This window comes from Cherax quadricarinatus, chromosome 15, assembly GCF_038502225.1.
Source record: "Cherax quadricarinatus isolate ZL_2023a chromosome 15, ASM3850222v1, whole genome shotgun sequence".
NCBI lineage: Eukaryota > Metazoa > Arthropoda > Malacostraca > Decapoda > Parastacidae > Cherax > Cherax quadricarinatus.
The window spans coordinates 9,526,590-9,553,191 of NC_091306.1; the positions used below are offsets into that span (position 1 = coordinate 9,526,590).

Below are 26,602 nucleotides of genomic sequence, written 5' to 3' on the forward strand. Positions count from 1 at the left end.
AAAGAAAACTTGAAAGAAAAATTAAAGTAGCAACTACGTTGGGTAAAATCTAGGTTCAGTGGGTTTTCACTTGACACGCATGAAGGCTTTCCTACGTTATTTGATTATGTTTATATATATATATATATATATATATATATATATATATATATAAATATATATATATATATATATATATATATATATATATATATATATATATATATATATATATATATATATATATATATATGTGTATGTATAAAACTCTGCGAAGGGTTCGAACCCACTACCATCTGTCTCCTTAACTAGCGACACGTTGACATGGGAGCCACTTTGCACTCTCGGCCACGACTTATTGAATTTAATAACTTCATATTATATTTAGTCATTGTAAGTATAATAAGACATCAGAGTAGGACTTACCTGGACGGCAGCCCTGACTGAGGGTGCTGGGATGCCTTGGGTGGGGTCAGTACGGCGCCTTGCTCGCTTCACCGACGTTGATATAGGTCTGTCTCCTCCGTGGACTGTTCTTCGCTTCTGTTGCCTCCACAGTGGATCTTCCACCGCCATCGCCGCCGGAAGAGACACTTGCGACGCTTTCCTGCCTCTCAGTGGCGGCGATGGCGGGGCGCCACGCATGGACTGTGTGAAACCGTAAGATATCGAGGCAGCTTTACCACTGTAAAATTGTTCTCCCTCTACTGCCCCCGGTGGCATAGGGCGGAGGGCATGTGAATCTTGGAGAGGCTCGTGGGACAGCATCTGAAGTTTTTTTTTTACTGCCTCCATTGTGTCATCGGTGGGAACCACCGTCGGCAGGGACTGGAGCGAGCGCTGCTTCTTGCTTCGAGGACTAGGAATAGGTGCCCGGTGGTTTATCCACTCAGGTATTGTAAGAGGCTCTGGTACTGGGCTGTTCCTTGGTGTGACGCTGAGGGACGGCGGCGAGGGAGCCATAGTATGATTCAAGGAATGATCGCTAGGCGTTCGCTGGCCTTTCTTGGCTCGAGGGCTGGGCCTCGGTGGCGCCCCCTTCGTCTCACTGATTTCCCAGTAGATTGGTTCTGAGTTGGTACCCTGATAGTAGGTGCACCCTGGGCCAACGTACCCAGAATCTGAAGAATCTCTCACTGGCTGAACGACAGGAACTCTCTTACACGACCCACTGCTTCGAGGGAAGGTGGATATTTGAGCGTTGTTAATGGTTGTTGTAACATTCATTTCATTTTTGCTTAAAATCTCTGGGGTTCCATGTGTTGCTGAGCATTCATTATTGCTTGTTGTTGAAACAGGTGGAGTAGTAGTTGTGAGAGTGGTCCCGCCTGTGGAGTATCCGTACCTTCCCTTCTTGTTCCTTGGGCTGGGCTTAGGAGGCTCTTGTGTGCTCTCAGAGAGAGGGAACTTAGGCTGCGAATTTGGCACTTCTGTAGGAACAGGATCATTCTGCCTTAGCGACATCGTTTTTTGCGCTGCTTCCAGTGAGCTACGACTTACCGTTGAGAGAGGAATAACAGACGTCTCTTGTTGGGAACCATTGTCATCGGCAAATGAATTCAAATCTTTATTTTCAACACTGTCTTTGTTTTCAACACGTAGCCTTTTCTTCAAAGATTCTCTTGGCTTTATGTCTGGCTTATGCTCTTCGACTGGTACTGTTTTTTCAATTAGATGAGACTCAGCGGGAGTTAATTCTGTTGCTTTTGCGTCATGTATTGGTTCCTGAGTATTTTCTTCCCGAGAATCATCAGCAGGAGAAGATTCTTTATAAAATATTGTTTGTACAGGAGTTTGTTCTCTCTGTTCTATTTCTCTCGTAGGGGTGTGATAGTCATCAGTAGCGCTGAGGAAACTGTAATAATGTGTAGACGCATCGTCGTTGTTCATCGACTTGATTGCAAGCAGTGCATCTTGTCGTAGCCTTAGGCCTTCCTCTTCCACGAACGAGGTTCCGTAACCTGGCGATGATTCGTGAGAAATATTTTTTGGATCATCAGACTCAATGACGGATATATACTCGAGGCTGTCTGGGGACTCCCGTTTAGGTGTTATAATACCAGTTGTCTCAGTTGAGGGTTGAAGATCGGGCAAAGCTTCTGTTATGGTAACACTAGGCTCGTCGTCTCTGTGTCTAGTCTCTGGTTCTTCTGTGTCTTCATCCGCAAATGGATTCCCGTCGTCGTCCATGAATGGATTGGTATTCTTTGGAGTAGAGTGCTGCTCGATTTTACTTCCTACAATTTCATCTGTGTTCACTTGTGATTTTTTATCCTTCTTTACCTCTTCTGGATTGGCTTTAATAGTGCCTTTGAGAAGGTAATCTTTGTTAAATGGACTTATCCGTTCTTTCTTTTTCTTTTTCTTCTTTTCTTTCTCTTCTCCAGTGTCGTTCTTTGCTTTTCCACTTCCTTGCTGGGTAAACAAGGAACCAGCAAAATTTTTTATGGATTTAGGGATGGTAGCTCCGGAAATCTTTCTTTTTGTGGATTCGGTGGATTCAGATTTTGCTGAACCCAACAATGAGTCTTTCTCGGTACTCGATAGCTCAGCAAAAGCTTCAGTTGTCTTTCTCTTTTCTTCTAACATAGGCAATGAAGTGGTGTTTAATGTTTTGTTTGCTTCAGGTATCTTGGTGTTAGATTCATCCCTAATTGCTTGTGGATCAGTACCTTCAACTGGCTCTTCTGCGTCTGAATCTTTTACTGTTTTCGCTTTCTTTTGCTCTTGTTCTTGGTAACATGTTTCTGCTTTTCTGGAACTGTCCTCGCTTGCAGCCCAGGTTACATCATTAAGTATAGAATTGTCATCAGCCCCTGTCGTGACCTGCTTTGTTGAGACATCTGACTGTATAACAGGGACATGTTCTGACTCCTTTCTGAGCTGATGTTTAGGAAATAGCACGTCTCTTTCTGTTACCCCTGGAGAATCTATGACAATATTTGGGATACTTGTTGGTTCACATATTAGAGTTACTTTAATTTCTTTGTTGTTCTCTTCTTTTGTGTTTGGTAATAGCTCCTCTTCAGTGTTTGGTGACAGTTTTTCAGTGTTAATGTTGTCTTGAGGAATGTTGTGGGAGACGAGATTCTCCTCTGTTTCGGGATCAAGATCAATAGAGGTACAGTGGATGCCTTCTTCAGAAACATCAAGAGAGTCGCTGTCTGGCTGTCTGTTGTCTGAAGTATTTACCAGGGCGTAAGGTGCTGAAGCTATGTGAATATCCGTGTCTGTGTATGTTGGTTGCTGCGAGTCTACGATAGGTTTAATGGATAACATTCCTTTTATTTTGAATATTTTCTTAAGATTTTCTTTACGAGCCACCTGCCCCTTTTCCGAAGATTGTTGTCGCTCGTTCTCTTTCAATTTCACATTTGCGTTGTATTCTTTACGAAGAAAAGTTGCGTAGGCTTCGTCTTCACCTGTGGCGTTAAGCTGAATCTCGTCTCTGCCTGACCACTTTTCTTTTGGTTCTTCTATTCCATCAAGACGAATTTCGGATTTGCTCTTTGGAAGACTCGAGGTATCTTTAGTATTTTTCATCTTCATCCAGCGTTGTACACGTGACTCAGCGTCCCCACTGAAGCTCTTTACCCACTCACGAGCCTTAAGTGACCCCTTCCTTTCTTTGCCGTCTTCATATACCTCGGCAGACTCCGTACCGTTGACTTGTGGCGCCGCAGTGTCATCAGAAACGTCGTAGTATTTACTAATGCGGTACTCGTCGTTGTCGTCGATAATACGAGCAATATCCTCCTTGGAACGAGTGAGTGTTCCACGGGCGTCGAACCACTGGTCACTGTAGTCGACGTCGGGGAGAACAGCTTCGACAACGCAGTCTTCAGTCTCTTCAACATCGGAATCGATAAATTCAATGTCATCGGTGGCGCAGAGGAGGCCAGGGCTAGGAGGCGGGGCTGGGTATTCCAGTGTACCGCTGCTGGAGTCGTCTACTGTTAGGATGATGGTAGGCAAATCCATAACTCCTTCCTTGACTGGAGGTTCTTGGTTCACTTCCCCACTTACTCCTACAGTTTCTTGTCCTAGTTCTCCTCCCTCTCCAGTGTCCTCCATCTTCAGTAGAGCTGCCTTAACCTCCTCCGTCGCTGCCGCCTCATCCTTAGGGTCAACTCTGCAATGAGACACATGCATTATAATTGCTAGTTGCTTACTAAGTTTAAAAACTATGGACTAAATGAGGATCATTTGGTAGCAATTTAATCTGTACACAACAATATAATAAATAAATAAATAAATAATATATATATATATCTATATATATATATATATATATATATATATATATATATATATATATATATATATATATATATATATATATATATATATATATATATATATATATATATATATATATATATATATATATATATATATATATATATATATTTTTTTTTTTTTTTTTTTCAACAAGTCGGCCGTCTCCCACCGAGGCAGGGTGACCCAAAAAAGAAAGAAAATCCCCATAAAGAAAATACTTTCATCATCATTCAACACTTTCACCACACTCGCACATTATCACTGTTTTTGCAGAGGTGCTCAGAATACAACAGTCTAGAAGCATACACATATAAAGATACACAAACATATCCCTCCAAACTGCCAATATCCCAAACCCCTCCTTTAAAGTGCAGGCATTGTACTTCCCATTTCCAGGACTCAAGTCCGACTATATGAAAATAACCGGTTTCCCTGAATCCCTTCACTAAATATTACCCTGCTCACACTCCAACAGATCGTCAGGTCCCAAGTACCATTCGTCTCCATTCACTCCTATCTAACACGCTCACGCACGCTTGCTGGAAGTCCAAGCCCCTTACCCACAAAACCTCCTTTACCCCCTCTCTCCAACCCTTTCGAGGACGACCCCTACCCCGCCTTCCTTCCCCTATAGATTTATATGCTTTCCATGTCATTCTACTTTGATCCATTCTCTCTAAATGACCAAACCACCTCAACAACCCCTCTTCTGCCCTCTGACTAATACTTTTATTAACTCCACACCTTCTCCTAATTTCCACACTCCGAAATTTCTGCATAATATTTACACCACACATTGCCCTTAAACAGGACATATATATATATATATATATATATATATATATATATATATATATATATATATATATATATATATATATATATATATATATATATATATATATATATATATATATATATATATATATATATATATATATATATATATATATATATATATATATATATATATATATATATATATATATATATATATATATATATATATATATATATATATATATATATATATATATATATATATATATATATATATATATATATATATATATATATATATATATATATATATATATATATATATATATATATATATATATATATATATATATATATATATAATCATTAAGTTTCAGGTAACCCTTTTTCAACACCAGATAAAAATACTTTAATATCTAAAATAGGGATTAAAGTAATGTTTCAGCATATATATACCGAGAGACATATGCCTCTCGGTGTATATATCCTGTAAACATCCTTGTGTTGTTCTATGTAGTAATTGATGAAGATAATTTGCATAGATTTGACATGAAGCAATTATTGTACCTTCTTTGTGTGAAATGAACTTGGAGATAGTTGCCCTTAAATAGTATTAGTTTATAAAGCGCATTTCATTTTGGCTTTTGTTCAATCGTAGCATATAATTCGGAAAAATATAATATGTATAGTATTGTGGAGTAGTGCATCATTCATCTTAATTTTCGTGGAGTTACTGATGCTTCTGTACGTTTTCTTTTGATTCATCTCGTGTCAGAAAATGTACTACTAGGGAAACTTAAACTATATCCAAGTTATAGAAAACTTCATACGGATTAAAAACCACTTAAGTAAGTAAGTAAGTAAGTAAGTAAGTTTATTCAGGTATACACAAATACAGTTACATAGAATTATCACACATAGCAGCATAAGTGTAGAGAACCTAGGATAACCCAAAAAAGTCAGACAGAGTGACTTATTTCCATTGGGGTCCTTTTACCTTATTATAATATAAAGGTTATAATATTTTCTTATTAATCTACAATGAAGATAACATCTTATTATCATACTAAAAAGACTATCTACTACACGAGGGTCATTAAGACTATCTACCATACGAGGGTTATTACTAGGAATAAGGTAAAATTTACACATATGTTAGCTAAAAAATAGAAAATCATTCCCCTCCCTTTCTGTAGCTACATTCATCAGACACCTTTTGGCACTCTTCTTGAACTGGTTCATGCTATGACTGGCTTTGACATGTGCGGGCAGTCTGTTCCATTCCTTTATTGCCGTACAATAAAAGGTGTTTGAAGCCTGGCCAATGACTGTGGGTACTACAAAGTTGTGCTCTCTCCCCCTTGTACTATGATTGCTTTGGTTCCCAACCTTGACAAAATTGACAGCAAGATATTCTGGACATTGTTTGTGAGCAATTTTATAAACATGATTTAGCTTCAGTTGTTTTACTCTGTCTTCAACATTCAGCATATCCACTTAGGGTTAGCAAGCTAGGATAACCCAAGAAAGCCAGTTAAAGTGGCTTATTTCCAATGAGGTCCTTCGGAGGTACTGCCCCAGAATGAGACCCATATCACAGGCCTACATCAATTTCGATATGCTGATTTCACCAATGATGTTCAGATTTATGTATTACGTGCGGGTTTTGCTCAGTCGCCTACGAAGTAATGTTGTCACTGTCTTTTGTCATATCTCCACTGACCCCATCGACTGTGGGGAGGGCGAAGAGGTTCAGGCTGTCACCCTACACCTACTGGATGGACCTCTCGTGGTTTACAATATTTACAGAAGCTCTCGGTACACCCTTGACATTTCAGAGGTGGCAGCACTCGCCCCACGGGAGGGTCTTGTTGTGGCTGGGGATGTCAATGCCCACCACCCAATATTTTCTTCTGTCTCTCCTACCAATGCAGCTGGGAGGCACCTTGCGGCTGTGCTGGAGGAGGTCCCTGAGATCGCTCTCCTCAATAAAGGTGAGCCAACCCATCACTATGGTGGCCGCTTGGATGTCACACTCATCTCTAGGCGGTTGCTCTCCAGTGCGAGATGGGAGGTCCACCCCCGTCTCACCAGTGATCACTTTGCAGTGGTCACTACGCTGATGGTCCAGCGGTGCCCGCTCCCCACACCTACCCCCAGATGGAATCTAAAAAAGGCCGACTGGCAGTGCTTCCAGGAGGTCATTGAGCGCTGGTGGGTGGAGTCTCCTCTTCCAGAAGACCCAGATGAGGCGGCTCAAAGCTTGCAGGTGGCCTTCACATGTGCAGCTGAGGCAGCAATACCTAAGATTACAGGCGGAGGGTCATATAAACGTGACTGGTGGCTTTACAATGAGGACATCAGGGAACAGAACCACCGCATCAATGTCGTACACAAGATGCACAGGCGTAATCCCACGGTTGAGTCCATGCGTCTGCTCAGGGAAGTGGTGCGGCATGCACGCCATGTCTCACACAGGGTCCGGCAGGCTAAATGGTTCGAGTGGTGTGCCTCCTTCAGCTACTCCTCCACCTTATCTGAGATTTGGACCAAGTTACGATTGGCCACTGGGCAGCGTCGCAGTGTGGCTCGGTTGCACCCAGACCCCGCAACGGAGGCAGAGCGTCTGGTGGACCTATTCATCTCCAGAGCGGCCATGGCTCAACTGCCTCAGGATCTCCAGGACCTCCAAGCCACCCTCCTTCTTAGAAGGGTGATGGTGATCCAAGCGGCATGCCAGGCTAAGGACGTCACGGATGAAGACTTCACCAACCAGGAGCTCCAGGCAGCCTTCACATCTCATCGAGACACTGCACCGGGGCATGATGGCATCACCTATGGCATGATCACTCGGTCTGGCCATTCTGGACATTCAGCTGTCCTGGGGGTCATCAACCAGACTTGGCGAGCTGGCAAACTCCCTGTCGTATGGAAGGAGGCTGACATCATACCGATTCCTAAGCCTGGGGATCCTGGCAGTGTGAGACCCATCTCCCTCACCAGTTGCATCTCGAAGGTGTCTGAAAGGATGGTGTTGGAGCGCCTGAGGTGGAAGCTTGGCCCTCCTCATAAATGCCTTTATGGCTTCACCAGAGGAGTGGGCACTTTCGAAAGCCTTACCACTCTACTGACCGGCATTGGGTCGGACGCCCAAGCCCACATTGTTGTTTTTCTTGACCTCGAGAAAGCTTTTGAGCTAGCCAGTGCACCTGCCATCCTCTCACTCTTGGCCCGCAGGGGGATTAAAGGCAGGCTGCTTTCATGGCTTCGTTCCTATCTCCAGGACAGGCGGGCCCGGGTACGCTTCCAGGGACATGCCTCTTCTCTCAAGACCCTGGACAACGGCACTCCACAGGGCGGGGTGCTTAGTCCCACCCTGTTCAATGTACTGATGCACCAGCTGGTGTGCCTGCCTTTCTCCAGAGGCACCATCCTCCTCAGCTATGCCGATGACCTGGCACTTGTCGTACCTAGGAAGCGCCGGCTTTTGCAGCGTGCCCAGGAGGACCTCGATCTGCTGGCTTCCACCTGCCGTCACTTGGGGCTCAAGATATCTGCGGCGAAATCCAAAGCCATGATCCTTCGCACCAAGGTGCCCAGTCAGAGGCTGCGGGTCCTGGGCATCGACCTGGAGTGGGTTCACAGTTATAGGTACCTTGGCATCTACATTGACAGGCACCTCACCTTCCTGGAGTTTACCTGGAGAGAGTTCCGGGGGTCAACGCCCCCGCGGCCCGGTCTGAGACCAGGCCTCCTGGTGGATCAGAGCCTGATCAACCAGGCTGTTGCTGCTGGCTGCACGCAAACCAACATACGAGCCACAGCCCGGCTGATCCGGAACTGACTTTAGGTGCTTGTCCAGTGCCAGCTTGAAGACTGCCAGGGGTCTGTTGGTAATCCCCCTTATGTGTGCTGGGAGGCAGTTGAACAGTCTCGGGCCCCTGACACTTATTGTATGGTCTCTTAACGTGCTAGTGACACCCCTGCTTTTCATTGGGGGGATGGTGCATCGTCTGCCAAGTCTTTTGCTTTCGTAGTGGGTGATTTTCGTGTGCAAGTTCGGTACTAGTCCCTCTAGGATTTTCCAGGTGTATATAATCATGTATCTCTCCCTCCTGCGTTCCAGGGAATACAGGTTTAGGAACCTCAAGCGCTCCCAATAATTGAGGTGTTTTATCTCCGTTATGCGCGCCGTGAAAGTTCTCTGTACATTTTCTAGGTCGGCAATTTCACCTGCCTTGAAAGGTGCTGTTAGTGTGCAGCAATATTCCAGCCTAGATAGAACAAGTGACCTGAAGAGTGTCATCATGGGCTTGGCCTCCCTAGTTTTGAAGGTTCTCATTATCCATCCTGTCATTTTTCTAGCAGATGCGATTGATACAATGTTATGGTCCTTGAAGGTGAGATCCTCCGACATGATCACTCCCAGGTCTTTGACGTTGGTGTTTCGCTCTATTTTGTGGCCAGAAACATGTGCGCCACATTAAAGAGAGGGCTCTGCAGAGGGTCAGGGCATTGAGTGCCATGGCCAACCCTAGGGTTGGGGCCAGCCTCGAGGTCATGAGGTTGTTCTACATCCAGGCAATACGTTCCCTCGTTGACTATGGGGCACTTGCTCTGGTTCACGCCAGACCCACAAACATCAAATCCCTCTGTGTCATCCAGAACACAGCTGTACGGGCCATGCTGGGGGCTCCTAGGTGGGCCAATGCAGTGGCTCTGAGCCTTGAGGTGCAGCTACAGCCTCTTGAAGACAGGATCCAACTGGTAGCTGCCAGGAGGATTGCAAAGTATCTCCGACTCCCAGGGGCTGACAAACTGATGAGAGATTTACGGGTCCGCCAGGGACAGGTCATTCCACTGCATCCCGGCCGCCGATGGATGTGGTCGGTAGCAGATGCCACACAGAAGCTCTTGCCCATGACATTGCTCCAGGCGGGAGGCTGCGAAAGACTGGCAGTGAACTACACGGTGCCACCCCCTTGGGCACCAGAGCTGTTTGCGGTGCGCTGGACAACCCTACCAGACAGCAAGAGGCATTGCACCCGGGACATTCTGCACCACCTTGCCTCGGCTAGCATTGTGGGTGTGGAAGGCCCAGGGTGTGTGCCATATTACACTGATGGCTCCAGAGACCCAGTGGCAGGCCGCACAGCTGCTGGGATGTTCCACAGCAATCTGACAGCAGGTTGGCGTCTCCCAGACCATTGCACCATCCTCCAGGCCGAACTCTTTGCCATCCAACAAGCTCTGCAGCATGCTCTTGCAGACCATCGGTATCCCCCCGTCATCCACGTTGATTCCAAGGCAGCGATCCAAGTGCTTATGCACAGAGAGCCAAAGGACAACATACACTTAATCACATCCATCTGGGGTGACCTGCAGACTCTCATGGCCCAGGGTCACAGGGCTACCATCAACTGGATCCCGAGCCATGTGGGTATCCCTGGCAATGATGCTGCAGATGAGGCTGCTAGGACTGCAACCCTCGAGGCACAGCCACGTGCTGCGATCTCCATCAGCCTCAGCCAGATTGCGCTGTGGGCTGCTGGTGTGGCCAGGCGCCCATTCCCTGACCCTGGGGATTCACGGAGCCTCTGTTGGTATGTCAGGGCGACCCACAGGGTGCCCCCTCCAAGTATTCGGACACAGTCCAGGGAACTGAGGGTGCATATCCACCGCCTACGCTTAGGGTATCCCACCACTGCGCAGATTGTTGAACGGGCACGAGAGGAGCTCTGTGCCCATTGTGACTGAATGGTTCTGCAGCCCTTGGTGCACTACCTGTTAGACTGCCCGGCTACGATGCCACTTCGCCGTAGACACTTCCCAATGACCCCAGTAGGGCAGACCCGAGAGGATGAGGCAGCACATCTTGTGTACTTAGCTGTCAGGGACTTGGAAACCTTACTTCCACTCCTTGCATGTCATCCTCCCCCCCGCTGAAGTTGCTGCGAGGGCCTGCTTTGGGCCTCCATTGCACTGCACACCAGCCACTGTTAGTGCACACTAACGTTTGTTACGTCATCTGGCCATAGGGCCGGTGAGGTACCCCCCCCCTTCCTGCTGAAGACCTGCCACACAGGTGCAAGTAACGATAAATGTCACTTCCCTACCCGGGGAGCCAATGCTGGGTCACCAAAATGGAAGAGACCCGGGCCGGGATTACCGGCGAATCAAATAGAATAGAATAGAATTTTGTCATATAATAATACACAAAGAGGGCCGTGGTTCGATCCCCGGTACGGGTGGAAACATTAGGACATGTTTTCTTAAGACACCTGCTGTCCCTCTTTACCTATCAGTAAAATGGGTACCTGGGTGTTAGTCGACTGTTGTGGGTCGCATCCTGGGACAAAACTGACCTAATTTGTCAGAAATGCTCTGCATAACCGGCGGCTTTCTATATAGTAGTATGTCATTGATGCCAGCCAGGACTGTATACGTTGTACATGTACTTGTAGAAATAAAGATTATTATTAGTAGTAGTATCATCATAAGGCTGGCTACCGGGTGCTCGAGGAAGCTGAAACTGCCACTTGACGGATGTGGATTGTATTTGTGTTTTGTTTTAGTACAGCTGTTTATTGCATTTTCGTTACGTTGCTGAGCAGAGCTGCGGCTCCTGTGGCTGGCTTAATAAAGTAATTTCGTAGACCAGTTTCCTAGAAACAGTTTCAAGATTTGTGCAAGAAGTTTCCAGAACTGATGGATGGCAAGTTTTAAAAAGCAGGCATATTTATTTCCCTGGAGACCTGGAGTTTAACTGGAGAGGGTTTCGGGGGTCAGCGCCCCCGCGGCCGGGTCTGAGACCAGGCCTCATGGTGGATCAGTGTCTGATCAACCAGGCTGTTACTGATGGCCGCACGCAAGCTGACGTACGAACCACAGCCCGGCTGGTCAGGTACTGACTTTAGGTGCCTGTCCAGTGCCTTCTTGAAGACAGCCAGGGGTCTACTGGTAATCCCCCTTATGTATGTTGGGAGGCAATTGAACAGTCTTGGGCCCCGGACACTTATTGTGCTGTCTCTCAGTGTACTCGTGGCACCCCTGCTTTTCATTGGGGGAATGTTGCATCTCCTGCCGAGTCTTTTGCTTTCATAGGGAGTGATTTTCGTATGCAGGTTTGGTATCAATCCCTCCAGAACCTTCCAAGTGTATATTATCATGTATCTCTCTCGCCTGCGTTCGAGGGAATACAGATCAAGGACCTTCAACCGTTCCCAGTAGTTTAGGTGCCTTATCGCACTTATGTGTGCCGTGAAAGTTCTTTGTACACTCTCCAGGTCTGCAATGTCGCCAGCCTTGAAGGGGGCTGTTCGTATACTGCAGTATTCCAGCCTAGAGAGCACAAGCGATTTGAAGAGAATCACCATCGGCTTGGCATCCCTAGTTTTGAAGGTTCTCATTATCCATGCTATTATTTTCCTAACGGATGAGGTAGTTACATTGTTGTGGTCTTGGAAGGTGAGATCCTTTGACATTACCACTCCCAGATTCTTCACATTACTTTTCCGCTCTATTGTATGGTTAGAATTTGTCATATACCCTGACACATTTTTAATTTCTTCAAGTTTTCCATATCTGAGTAGTTGAAATTTCTCCTCGTTGAACTTCACATTGTTTTGAGTGGCCCATTCGAAGGTTTGGTTGACGTCCACTTGGAGTCTCGCAGTGTCTTCGATGGAGGTCACTGTCATGGTGATCCGGGTGTCATCCGCAAAGGAAGACACGGAGCTATGGCTTACATATCTGTCTATGTCAGAAATGAGGATAAGGAATAGAATTGGAGCGAGTACTTTGCCTTGTGGAACAGAGCTTTTTACCATGGCTGCCTGGGACTTTACTCTGTTTACTATTACTCTTTGTGTTCTATTTACCAGGAAGTTGTTGCAACAGATATAATGAAATTTCTTCAGGATGAGAATTTTACAAATTCTCTGGTTGAAGTTGAAAAAAAGAAGTATGAATTGCTTTCAAAGATGTCATAAAAATAGTTCTCAGGTAACTACTACGACCCCGACTACAAAGAAATTCTGACTAGGGAAGTTCAAGGACTTAGGATGTACTATAAGTCTCAAAGTGCATTTCTTAGATGCTCGTTTGGACTACTTTCCGGAAAATCTGGGCGTTGTGAGTGAAGAGCAAGGTGAAGGGTTTTATCAGGAAGAAAATATGTATGAGAGGGGGAGAGGCAAGAAGAGAATGGTAAAGGTAATGGAAGTAGAGGAAGTAGTAGTGGTCTTAGTGGAGGATGTCAGCCACAGCACCGTCTTCCTTTGCAAATGACACCCGATACTGCAGATACTGCAAGGCTCCAGGCGAACATCAACCAAATCTTTCAAAGGGCTGCAGAAAACAATATGAAGTTCAACTATGAGAAATTTCAATTACTCAGATATGGTAAACACGAGGAAATTAAACCTTCATCAGAGTACAAAACAAATTCCGGCCACAAAATAGAGCTAAAAACCAACCTCAAAGACCTGGGAGAGATCATGTCGGAGGTTCTTATCTTCAAGGACCATAAAATTGTATCAATCGCATCTGCCAGAAAAATGACAGGATGGATAATGAGAACCTTCAAAACTAGGGATGCCAAGCCCATGATGACACTCTTCAGGTCGCTTGTTCTATCTAGGATGGAATATTACTGCACACTAACAGCACCTTTCATGGCAGGTGAAATTGCTGACCTAGAAAATGTACAGAGAACCTTCACGGCGCGCATAACAGAGATAAAACACCTCAATTACTGGGAGCGCTTGAGGTTCCTGAACCTGTACTCCCTGGAGCGCAGGCGGGCGAGATACATAATTATATACACCTGGAAAATCCTAGAGGGACTAGTACCGAACTTGCACACGAAAATCACTCACAACGAAAGCAAAAGACTCAGCAGACGATGCAACATCCCCCCAATGAAAAGCAGGGGTGTCACTAGCACGTTAAGAGACAATACAGTAAGTGTCAGGGGCCCGAGACTGTTCGACTGCCTCCCAGCATACATAAGGAGGATTACCAATAGACCCCTGGCTGTCTTCAAGCAGGCAATAGACAAGCACCCAAAGGCGGTACCAGACCAGCCGGGCTGTGGCTCGTACGTTGGATTGCGTGTAGCCAGCAGTAACAGCCTGGTTGATCAGGCTCTGATCCACCATGAGGCCTAGTCACAGACCGGGCCGCGGGGGTGTTGACCCCCGGAAGTCTCTCCAGGTAAACTCCAGGTAAACAACAGAACAGCAGCAGTAGTAGTAATAATTTTTGCAGTAATGTAGCAGTAGTGGGGGGGGGGTGAACACAAATTCTGTATAATGCGATCGTTTATTTACTAGGTTTCGCCCACTGTGTGAGCGAAATGTGGTGAATAAAGGATCTCATTATACTACTGCATTTGTGTTCACTTTTATTTTTCCATCTTGTCGGTATTTTATACCTTTTTTGTCTCCAGTATTAGCGGTCACAACTGAAGAGGATAAAAGACCGAAGACAGCGTGAGGAGAGAGTACGGTGGTGGTAGTAGTAGTAGCAGTAATAGTAGGAGTAGTAGACTATGACCGGTCTCGACAGATCTCTCATCTTAGCAGCGCCTTCAACACTGGAAAGATGTGGATGGTCTTATTGCTACGTACATGACCGATGTTGTCGAGTTACTGCACTTGGCGCCGCTTCGTGGTTAGCGAGAAATATGGTTAAATTAGGTAAGATTTGTCAGGAAACAGAACAAGTGTTTCTTGATGCTGGTCTTAGTCATGTGATGACCCGCAGCTGGAGCTTTTGGTCATCTGACCGAGACCTATCGCTGGCTTAACGGTCCACCCCTTTAAAAATTATGGTTATAATTATAACCATTAAGTATCTATATTAATTGTGAGAAGAGAGCTTTTACACAACAAGACGGGCAGCAAACAGAAACTACATTCTGGATGTATCCTTCTCAAGAACATCACTTCATCTGAGATCATTTATTCCCAGGATGACTCGAGTCTGGAACATGTTCATACAGCAAAATGGCATCAACGAAATAAGTTCAGTTGTCTAAATGAAATCGCTGCCCCCAGATAAGTAAGTTTATTCAGGTATACACAAATAGTGCTACATAGATTATCATATATAGCAACATATGTGTAGAGAACCTGGGATAACCCAAAAATGTCAGACAGAGTGACTTGTTTCCACTGGGGGTAAAATGTAAATATACAAGAAAGAGTATACTTTTTTAAGGCAGTAATAAAGTGAACTTGTAGTGATGGCTCCAACTTTACGAGCTGATGTATGTAACAGCTCTTAGCTTGTAAATAAAGGTAGGAGCTGTTTAACTTTGTATAACCTTTGTGTAAGAGAGAGAGAGAGAGAGAGAGAGAGAGAGAGAGAGAGAGAGAGAGAGAGAGAGAGAGAGAGAGAGAGGATGGGATGGTGGGGAAGGTAACGCCCCGTCAACATTTCCGCCTGTATACACTGTTTCTCTCCCTCCTATTCCACCCGTTGGCCTCCACTCCCTCCCTCCACCCACCTACTGTCCCGTTATCTCCCCCAACCCATCCCTTCCCTCGTCCCTCCTTCCTACCATCAATCCCTCGGCCCCTCCCGTCCACCCACCCTCTTTCTCTTTAAATCATCTCCCTTGTTCTATCTTCCTCCCTCCTCATTCGTCCCGCAGCTTCACGTCACATTTATGGCACGTGGATCATTCTCTGTCAAATGCAAACACTGTATAATAACACAAACAATTTGTTGCTCATCAAAAGGTGATTGTAAGTAGAAGAAGAAGAAGAAGAGATGTATCGTGGCTAGGTTGGTAGCTCACTCAGCTCACACACTGAGTGTCCATGGTTCAATAGCCGGCACGGGTATCGAACCATGGGCATGTTTCCTTACACCTGCTGTCCCTGTTTACTTAGCAGTAAGTCCTAAATCCTGGGTGTTAATCGACTGTCTTGGGTGGCATCCTGGGGGGTGGTAGTATATGTACCTTAGATAGCAGCTGGACTTTGAAACCGGTTGAGGTAGAATAATAATTCAACCTGGCAAACTGATGAGAAAAAAAGAAAATAATCATAATAATAATAATAATAATAATATTAATATTATTATTATTATTATTATTATTATTATTATTATTATTATTATTAGTAGTAGTAGTAGTAGTAGTAGTAGTAGTAGTAGTAGTAGTAGTAGTAATGGTAGCAGTAGCAGCAGTAGTGGTAGTAATAGTAGTAGTATATGGGAAGCTCGAAACCCGTAGAGATTATACAGTAGGTGGGGAGGGAATGGTCAGTCAATCAGGTTCGATCAAGGACGGGGAGGATGTAGTCCAGCTCCTTGGATCAAGAGCCACTCTCAATAGCATCAAGGCATCTATACCTGCATCACTGTGTGTGTGTGTACGTCACGATCTGCAACACTGTGTGTATGTCACGACCTACAACACTGTGTGTGTGTACGTCACCACCTACAACACTGTGTGTACGTCACCACCTACAACACTCTGTGTACGTCACCACCTACAACACTGTGTGTGTACGTCACGACCTGCAACACTGTGTGTGTACGTCACAACCTGTAACACTGTGTGTGTGTACGTCACGATCTGCAACACTGTGTGTGTGTGTGTGTGTGTGTGTGTGTGTGTGTGTGTGTGTGTGTGTGTGTGTGTGTGTGTGTGTGTACGTCAGGACCTGCAATACTATGTGTGTACTCAACTAACTGAGGTTGCAGGGGGATGAATCTCAGCTCCTGGCCCCGCCTCTCTGCTGGCTGTTGCTGGGCTTCATTCTCCTGGCCGCATGATCTCTATCATACCTATTCATAAAGCAATGTGTGGATGGATTCTGCCGCTTTCACTTCGCGGTCCATCTTGTCAATTCTTCTTAGTATTTTGTACGTCGTAATTATGTAACCTGTGGCCCTTCTGTTCTCTAGTGTTGTCAGGTTTAACTCCTCTAGCCTTGTCTCATAGGTAACATCACTCAGCTATGGGACTAGTTTCGTTGCAAACCTTTACACTTTTTCCAGCTTCTGTATTTGCTTTACTAGATGTGGGTTCCATGCTGGCGTTTCATACTCCAGGACGGGCTGGGTGTGTGTGTGTGTGTGTGTGTGTGTGTGTGTGTGTGTGTGTGTGTGTGTGTGTGTGTGTGTGTGTGTGTGTGTGTGTGTGTGTGTGTGTGTGTGTGTGTGTGTGTGTGTGTGTGTACTCACCTAGTTGTACTCACCTAGTTGAGGTTGTAGGGGACGAGTTCTAGCTCCTGGCCCCGCCTCTTCACTGGTCGCTACTAGGTCACTCTCCCTGAACCGTGAGCTTTATCATACCTCTGCTTAAAGCTATGTATGGATCCTGCCTCCATTACATCGCTTTCCAAACTATTCCACTTCCTGACTACTCTGTGGCTGAAGAAATACTTCCTAACATCCCTGTGAATCATCTGTGTCTTCAACTTCCAACTGTGTCCCCTTGTTGCTGTGTCCCATCTCTGGAACATTCTGTCTTTGTCCACCTTGTCAAGTCCTCTCAGTATTTTGTATGTCGTTATCATGTCCCCCCTATCTCTCCTGTCCTCCAGTGTCGTCAGGTCGATTTTCCTTAACCTCTCCTCGTAGGACATACCCCTTAGCTCTGGGACTAGTCTTGTTGCAAACCTTTGCACTTTCTCTAGTTTCTTTACGTGCTTGGCTAGGTGTGGGTTCCAAACTGGTGCCGCATACTCCAATATGGGCCTAACGTACACGGTGTACAGGGTTCTGAACGATTCCTTATTAAGATGTCGGAATGCTGTTCTGAGGTTTGCTAGGCGCCCATATGCTGCAGCAGTTATTTGGTTGATGTGTGCTTCAGGAGATATGCCTGGTGTTATACTCACCCCAAGATCTTTTTCCTTGAGTGAGGTTTGTAGTCTCTGACCCCCTAGACTGTACTCCGTCTGCGGTCTTCTTTGTCCTTCCCCAGTCTTCATGATTTTGCACTTGGTGGGGTTCATCTCCAGGAGCCAATTGCTGGACCAGGTCTGCAGCCTGTCCAGATACCTTTGTAGTTCTGCCTGGTCTTCAATCAAATGAATTCTCCTCATCAACTTCATGTCATCTGCAAACAGGGACACTTCGGAGTCTATTCCTTCTGCCAAGTCGTTCACAAATACCAGAAACAACACTGGTCCTAGGACTGACCCCTGTGGGACCCCGCTGGTCACAGGCGCCCAATCTGACACCTCACCAAGTACCATGACTCGCTGCTGTCTTCCTGACAAGTATTCCCTGATCCATTGTAGTGCCTTCCCTGTTATCCTTGCTTGGTCCTCCAGTTTTTGCACTAATCTCTTGTGTGGAACTGTGTCAAATGCCTTCTTGCAGTCCAAGAAAATGCAATCCACCCACCCCTCTCTCTCTCTTGTCTTACTGCTGTCACCCTGTCATAGAACTCCAGTAGGTTTGTGACACAGGATTTCCCGTCCCTGAAACCATGTTGGCTGCTGTTAATGAGATCATTCCTTTCTAGGTGTTCCACCACTTTTCTCCTGATAATCTTCTCCATGACTTTGCATACTATACATGTCAGTGACACTGGTCTGTAGTTTAGTGCTTCGTGTCTGTCTTCTTTTTTAAAGATTGGGACTACATTTGCTGTCTTCCATGCCTCAGGCAATCTACCTGTTTCGATAGGTGTATTGAATAGCGCCTCTGCTCCCTCTCTCAGGACCCATGGAGAGATGTTATCCGGCCCCATTGCCTTTGAGGTATCTAGCTCACTCAGAAGCCTCTTCACTTCTTCCTCGGTTGTGTGTACTGTGTCCAGCACTTGGTGGTGTACCCCACCTCTCCGTCTTTCTTAAGCCCCTTCTGTCTCCTCTGTGAACACTTCTTTGAATCTCTTGTTGAATTCCTCACATACTTCACGGTCATTTATTGTTGTCTCTCCTCCTTCCTTCCTTAGCCTGATTACCTGGTTCTTGACTGTTGTTTTCCTCCTGATGTGGCTGTATAACAGCTTCGGGTCAGATTTGGTTTTCGCTGCTAAGTCGTTTTCATATTGTCGTTGGACCTCCCTTCTTATCTGTGCATATTCATTTCTAGCTCTACGACTGCTCTCCTTATTCTCCTGGGTCCTTTGCCTTCTATATTTCATCCATTCCCTAGCACACTTGGTTTTTTGCCTCCCTGCACCTTTGAGTAAACCATGGGCTCATCCTGGCTTTTTCATTATTCCTGTTACCCTTGGGTACAAACCTCTCCTCAGCCTCCTTGCACATTGTTGTTACATATTCCATCATCTCATTAACTGGCTTCCCTGCCAGTTCTCTGTCCCACTGAACCCCGTTCAGGAAGTTCCTCACTCCCGTGTAGTCCCCTTTCTTGTAGTTTGGCTTCATTTGCCCTGGCCTTCCTGCTTCCCCCTCCACTTGTAGCTCTACTGTGTATTTTAAGCTTAAAACCACATGATCGCTGGACCCAAGGGGTCTTTCATATGTGATGTCCTCAATATCTGCACTGCTCAAGGTGAATACTAGGCCCAGTCTTGCCGGTTCATCCTCTCCTCTCTCTCTTGTAGTGTCCCTTACGTGTTGGTACATTAAGTTTTGCAGTACCACCTCCATCATCATAGCCCTCCATGTATCTTGGCCCCCATGTGGCTCCAAGTTCTCCCAGTCGATTTCCTTGTGGTTAAAGTCACCCATGATCAGGAGCTTTGCCCTGCATGCATGAGCTCTTCTGGCCACTGCAACCAGTGTGTCAACCATCGCTCTATTGCTCTCATCATACTCTTGCCTTGGCCTCCTGCTGTTCTGTGGTGGGTTATACATCACTGCAATTACCATTTTGGGACCTCCAGAGTGAAGCGTTCCCGCTATGTAATCGCTTGCTTCTGTGTGTGTGTGTGTGTGTGTGTGTGTGTGTGTGTGTGTGTGTGTGTGTGTGTGTGTGTGTGTGTGTGTGTGTGTGTGTGTGTGTGTGTGTGTGTGTGTGTGTGTGTGTGTGTGTGTGTGTGTGTGTGTGTGTGTGTGTGTGTGTGTGTGTGTGTGTGTGTGTGTGCGCGTGTGTGTGTGTGTGGGTGTGTGTGTGTGTGTGTGTGTGTGCTTACCTAAATGTGATTACAGTGGTAGATCTCTAGCTCCTGCGTGTCTATGTGCGTGTGCGTGTGTGTGTGTGTGTGTGTGTGTGTGATTTAGAAAGGATATAGGAAAATATTGGTTTGGAAATAAGGTAGTTGATGAGTGGAACAGTCTGCCTAGCAGGGTTATTGAGGCTAAAATCTTGGATAGTTTCAAATTTAGGTTGGATAAATACATGAGTGAGAGGGGATGGATTTGAGTGAGACTTGCATATGAGTAAATAGAATTATCAAAGCTTATTGCCTAGGTAGCGTTGAAAATTGGGTTTGGCAAATGGGATGGATTGTGAAGGACCTGCCTAGCATAGGCCAACAGTGTTGCAGTGTTCCTTCTTTCTTATGTTCTTATGTGTGTGTGTATGTGTGTATGTATGTGTGTGTGTATGTGTACTCACCTATTTGTACTCACCTATTTGTGGTTGCAGGGGTCGAGTCACAGCTCCTGGCCCCGCCTCTTCGCTGATTGCTACTAGGTCCTCTCTCTCCCTGCCCCATGAGCTCTATCATACCTCGCCTTAAAACTATGTATGGTTCCTGCCTCCACCACATCACTTTCTAGGCTATTCCATGGCCTGACTACTCTATGACTGAAGAAATACTTCCTAACATCCCTTTGATTCATCTGAGTCTTCAACTTCCAATTGTGACCTCTTGTGTCTGTGTCCCATCTCTGGAACATCCCGTCTTTGTCCACCTCGTCTATTCCGCGCAGTATTTTATATGTCGTTATCATGTCCCCCCTGACCCTCCTGGCCTCCAGTGTCGTCAGGCCGATTTCCCTCAACCTTTCTTCATAGGACAATCCCTCGTAGCTCTGGGACTAGTCTTGTTGCAAACCTTTGCACTTTCTCTAATTTCTTGACGTGCTTGACTAGGTGTGGATTCCAAACTGGTGCTGCATACTCCAGTATGGGCCTGACGTAGATGGTGTACAGAGACTTAAACGAATCCTTACTGAGGTATCGGAACGCTATCCGTAGGTTTGCCAGGCGCCCGTATGCTGCAGCAGTTATCTGATTGATGTGCGCCTCAGGAGATATGCTCGGTGTTATACTCACCCCCAGATCTTTTTCCTTTAGTGAGGTTTGCAGTCTTTGGCCATCTAAACTATATTGTGTGTGTGTGTGTGTGTGTGTGTGTGTGTGTGTGTGTGTGTGTGTGTGTGTGTGTGTGTGTGCTCACCTAGTTGTACTCACCTAGTTGAGGTTGCGGGGTCGAGTCCGAGCTCCTGGCCCCGCCTCTTCACTGATCGCTACTAGGTCACTCTCCCTGAACCGTGAGCTTTATCATATCTCTGCTTAAAGCTATGTATGGATCCTGCCTCCACTACATCGCTTCCCAAACTATTCCACTTACTGACTACTCTGTGGCTGAAGAAATACGTCCAAACATCCCTGTGATTCATCTGTGTCTTCAACTTCCAACTGTGTCCCCTTGTTACTGTGTCCAATCTCTGGAACATCCTGTCTTTGTCCACCTTGTCAATTCCTCTCAGTATTTTGTATGTCGTTATCATGTCCCCCCTATCTCTCCTGTCCTCCAGTGTCGTCAGGTTGATTTCCCTTAGCCTCTCCTCGTAGGACATACCTCTTAGCTCTGGGACTAGTCTTGTTGCAAACCTTTGCACTTTCTCTAGTTTCTTTACGTGCTTGGCTAGGTGTGGGTTCCAAACTGGTGCCGCATACTCCAATATGGGCCTAACGTACACGGTGTACAGGGTCCTGAACGATTCCTTATTAAGATGTCGGAATGCTGTTCTGAGGTTTGCTAGGCGTCCATATGCTGCAGCAGTTATTTGGTTGATGTGCGCTTCAGGAGATGGGCCTGGTGTTATACTCACCCCAAGATATTTTTCCTTGAGTGAGGTTTGTAGTCTCTGGCCCCCTAGACTGTACTCCGTCTGTGGTCTTCTTTGCCCTTCCCCAGTCTTCATGACTTTGCACTTGGTGGGATTGAACTCCAGGAGCCAATTGCTGGACCAGGTCTGCAGCCTGTCCAGATCCCTTTGTGTGTGTGTGTGTGTGTGTGTGTGTGTGTGTGTGTGTGTGTGTGTGTGTGTGTGTGTGTGTGTGTGTGTGTGTGTGTGTGTGTGTGTGTGTGTGTGTGTGTGTGTGTGTGTGTGTGTGTGTGTGTATGTGTGTGTGTGCGCGCTCGCGTGTGAACACACATGTTTTTTTGACGTACATAATTGCCTCATTATACAATGGCGGAAAGCTCAAAAAAATGCCCTTTTCGAAGACTGTTTAATAATGTCAAAACACGTAAGGAAAAAACAACATCTAAGTAGAGGTGAAGCAGCAGGACGAGAGCGGATTGTCGACATTCTGACGGAAACTGATGAATCCCACCAAGAGTCCTTTAAAAAATGTCAACAAACATCTAAATTCGCCAGATGGCGCTCTCCTGCGGTCACCTCAAATCTTCCCAGCATTAAATGTGATCACCTCAGTTGTCCTGTCTCCGTTACTCGCTTTTTCCTGATTGATGCAATTATTAGGCTGCAGTGATGTCAGTAAGGACTGAGTAATTCTGGTGTGTTAGCCAGAACCGAGGACACTGTTGGTACCGCTGATGGCCGAAGTGACACCACTCGTGCTCCGAAAATAACAACTGCTCTCTCTCTCTCTCTCTCTCTCTCTCTCTCTCTCTCTCTCTCTCTCTCTCTCTTTTACACAGGGTTTGACAAGGTTAAGTTAAGGATCCCTAGCTTTACTAACAAGCTATTTACAAGTGTGACTTTGTCAATGGTCCAAGTCGGACCGAAACGTCGTCGTAAGCTTCTCTCTTTTATGTGCGGGTTATTTGTGTATCGTTCCAGTCACGGTATTGTGCCTTTTGTTATTTAAGTTAAGGATCCCTAACTTTACTGACAAGCTGTTTACAGGTTAAGGATTCCTAACTTTATTGACAAGCTAAGAGCTGTTACCTACATCAGCTCATTTGAAAGCACTTTTATTGCTATGAAACATACAAGTAGGGAACAGGATGAAGTTGGAGCCATCTGTGGGCCAGCATTTTCATTTGATCATGTTGGCTCACAGATGGCTCCAACTTCATCCTGGTCCCTACTTGTATGTTTCATAACAACAACAATGCTTTCCAATGAGCTGATGTAGGTAACAACTCTTAGCTTGTCAATAAAATTAGGAATCCTCTCTCTCGCTCGCTCTCCCTCTCCCTCTCTCTCTCTCTCTCTCTCTCTCTGGCTACCCTCACACTGCCCTCACACACACATTTCGCCTCCGCGGCCATTAATAGTCGGGGAATCCACATGTTCATCCGCACACAATATTAACCCGGCTGTCCGTACAAAGTTGTTCCTCGTTCAGTCATCGAACATCCCAGGATTACAATCTGTTCTCATTCTCTTAAGTAATATTGCTATTGAGTGTCAAAACGGGTTGACGTTCAACTTATAGCCACAATTAACCTACGTTCATCCTTGCACATCACACCTCTGAACGTCACCAAGATATATATATAGACTGGCATCTCATCTGCCGTCATGTTGGTGACGTCGTGATTACTCTAATGTATGTTTGGGTCACGTGTTTCTTATAAAATCACCTATTTTAACAGAGAATGAAGAGAGAGTTGAACAGAGGAAGAACACTGATGAACAGAGGGTGAAAATAACTGCGGTGAATGAGAGGTTGAACTAAAGCACAGACTTTGAACACCAAACACAAACTCAAAGAATTATTTTTTCACCTACTGAAGATGGTAATATATTAATATGCTGCGCTTCTCGGTGAAGATATATCTATGCTCTTAATGGAGCTTAGATAAACACCATTAAGAGCAATCAGAATACAAGAATAATTGAAATACTGATTAATTACCTACATTTAGTTTCAACGTTGTAGGTGATCGAGGCCGTCAGCCTCACTTCGCATATTTTTTTATGAAAATTATACAAAGATTGCTGATGTGATATTCTTTTATAAGAACACGGTATAAATGACGATTTCCCTCTCTCTTTCTCTCTCTCTCTCTCTCTCTCTCTCTCTCTCTCTCTCTCTCTCTCTCTCTCTCTCTCTCTCTCAGGGAGTCGAACTCGTGCTGCTTTGGCCTGCCTCATGGTGGGCGAAAACTCATGACGCCTTATTCCACGGAAACACACATTCCTTAAGAGTAGCGCATCCAGCAGAACTGGACACCGGAGGCAGGCCTAAGCAGCATGGCTCGACTCCTTGGCTAGTCGCAGTGTTGTTATTGATCAATACCACTTGTTCGTGGGTACAATTATATATATATATATATATATATATATATATATATATATATATATATATATATATATATAAACACTGATCTCTGGCTGAAGGAGACTCGAACCTACGAACTTTGGAACAAGGTAAGCAATGCTATACCAATCTCACCACACTGGACCAATACCTTGGCGTGTAGCTTGCGCTAGACTTTGATCCAAGGCAGCCAGCTTTCAGGGAGAAGGCTTACAGCTTTTCATCTCATCCCCTGCATGCATCAAGCCTTACTAGAGATTTTAACAATGCAAGGAATTTGCGAGAGCAGGCGAAATATACAAACACTGATCTCTGGCTGAAGGAGACTCGAACCTACGAACCTTGGAACAAGGTACGCAGTGCTATACCATTCTCACCGCACTGGACCAATACCTTGGCGTCCAGTTTGCTGCCTTGGATCAAAGTCTAGCGCAAGCTGGACGCCAAGGTATTGGTCCAGTGTGGTGAGAATGGTATAGCACTGCGTACTTTGTTCCAAAGTTCGTAGGTTCGAGTCTCCTTCAGCCAGAGATCATTGTTTGTGTATATTTCGCCTGCTCTTGCGAATTCCTTGCATATATATATATATATATATATATATATATATTTATATATGTATATATATATATATATATATATATATATATATATATATATATATAGGTAGTAGGTTGGTAGACAGCAACCACCCAGGGAAGTACTACCGTCCTGCCAGATGACTGTGAAACAAAAACCTGTAACTGTTTTGCATGATGGTAGGATTGCTGGTTTCTTTTTCTGTCTCATAAACACGCTAGATAACAGGGATATCTTGCTACTCCTACTTACACTTTGGTCACACTTCACAGACACACACATGCATATATATATATATACATACATCTAGGTTTTTCTCCTTTTTCTAAATAGCTCTTGTTCTTCTTTATTTCTTCTATTGTCCATGGGGAAGTGGAAAAGAATCTTTCCTCCGTGTCGTATGAGGCGACTAAAATGCCGGGAGCAATGGGCTAGTAACCCCTTCTCCTGTAGACATTTACTAAAAAAGAGAAGAAGAAAAACTTTATAAAACTGGGATGCTTAAATGTGCGTGGATGTAGTGCGGATGACAAGAAACAGATGATTGCTGATGTTATGAATGAAAAGAAGTTGGATGTCCTGGCTCTAAGCGAAACAAAGCTGAAGGGGGTAGGAGAGTTTCAGTGGGGGGGAAATAAATGGGATTAAATCTGGAGTATCTGAGAGAGTTAGAGCAAAGGAAGGGGTAGCAGTAATGTTAAATGATCAGTTATGGAAGGAGAAAAGAGAATATGAATGTGTAAATTCAAGAATTATGTGGATTAAAGTAAAGGTTGGATGCGAAAAGTGGGTCATAATAAGCGTGTATGCACCTGGAGAAGAGAGGAATGCAGAGGAGAGAGAGAGATTTTGGGAGATGTTAAGTGAATGTATAGGAGCCTTTGAACCAAGTGAGAGAGTAATTGTGGTAGGGGACCTGAATGCTAAAGTAGGAGAAACTTTTAGAGAGGGTGTGGTAGGTAAGTTTGGAGTGCCAGGTGTAAATGATAATGGGAGCCCTTTGATTGAACTTTGTATAGAAAGGGGTTTAGTTATAGGTAATACATATTTTAAGAAAAAGAGGATAAATAAGTATACAAGATATGATGTAGGGCGAAATGACAGTAGTTTGTTGGATTATGTATTGGTAGATAAAAGACTGTTGAGTAGACTTCAGGATGTACATGTTTATAGAGGGGCCACAGATATATCAGATCACTTTCTAGTTGTAGCTACACTGAGAGTAAAAGGTAGATGGGATACAAGGAGAATAGAAGCATCAGGGAAGAGAGAGGTGAAGGTTTATAAACTAAAAGAGGAGGCAGTTAGGGTAAGATATAAACAGCTATTGGAGGATAGATGGGCTAATGAGAGCATAGGCAATGGGGTCAAAGAGGTATGGGATAGGATTAAAAATGTAGTGTTAGAGTGTTCAGCAGAAGTTTGTGGTTACAGGAAAGTGGGTGCAGGAGGGAAGAGGAGCGATTGGTGGAATGATGATGTAAAGAGAGTAGTAAGGGAGAAAAAGTTAGCATATGAGAAGTTTTTACAAAGTAGAAGTGATGCAAGGAGGGAAGAGTATATGGAGAAAAAGAGAGAGGTTAAGAGAGTGGTGAAGCAATGTAAAAAGAGAGCAAATGAGAGAGTGGGTGAGATG

The 26,602-nt window shown here is 45.0% G+C and overlaps 1 protein-coding gene across 2 annotated transcripts in view; it reads right to left on the reverse strand.

Moving 5' to 3' along the window:
- The window catches only part of LOC128692109 (uncharacterized), a 219,840-nt gene that overhangs the window by 133,322 nt on the left and 59,916 nt on the right, over positions 1-26,602 (reverse strand). For both annotated transcript variants that reach the window (XM_070085132.1, XM_070085131.1), the window contains exon 3: positions 406-4,111. In XM_070085132.1, the coding sequence (XP_069941233.1) occupies positions 406-4,111 (3,706 nt within the window). The remainder of the gene's footprint in view (positions 1-405; positions 4,112-26,602) is intronic.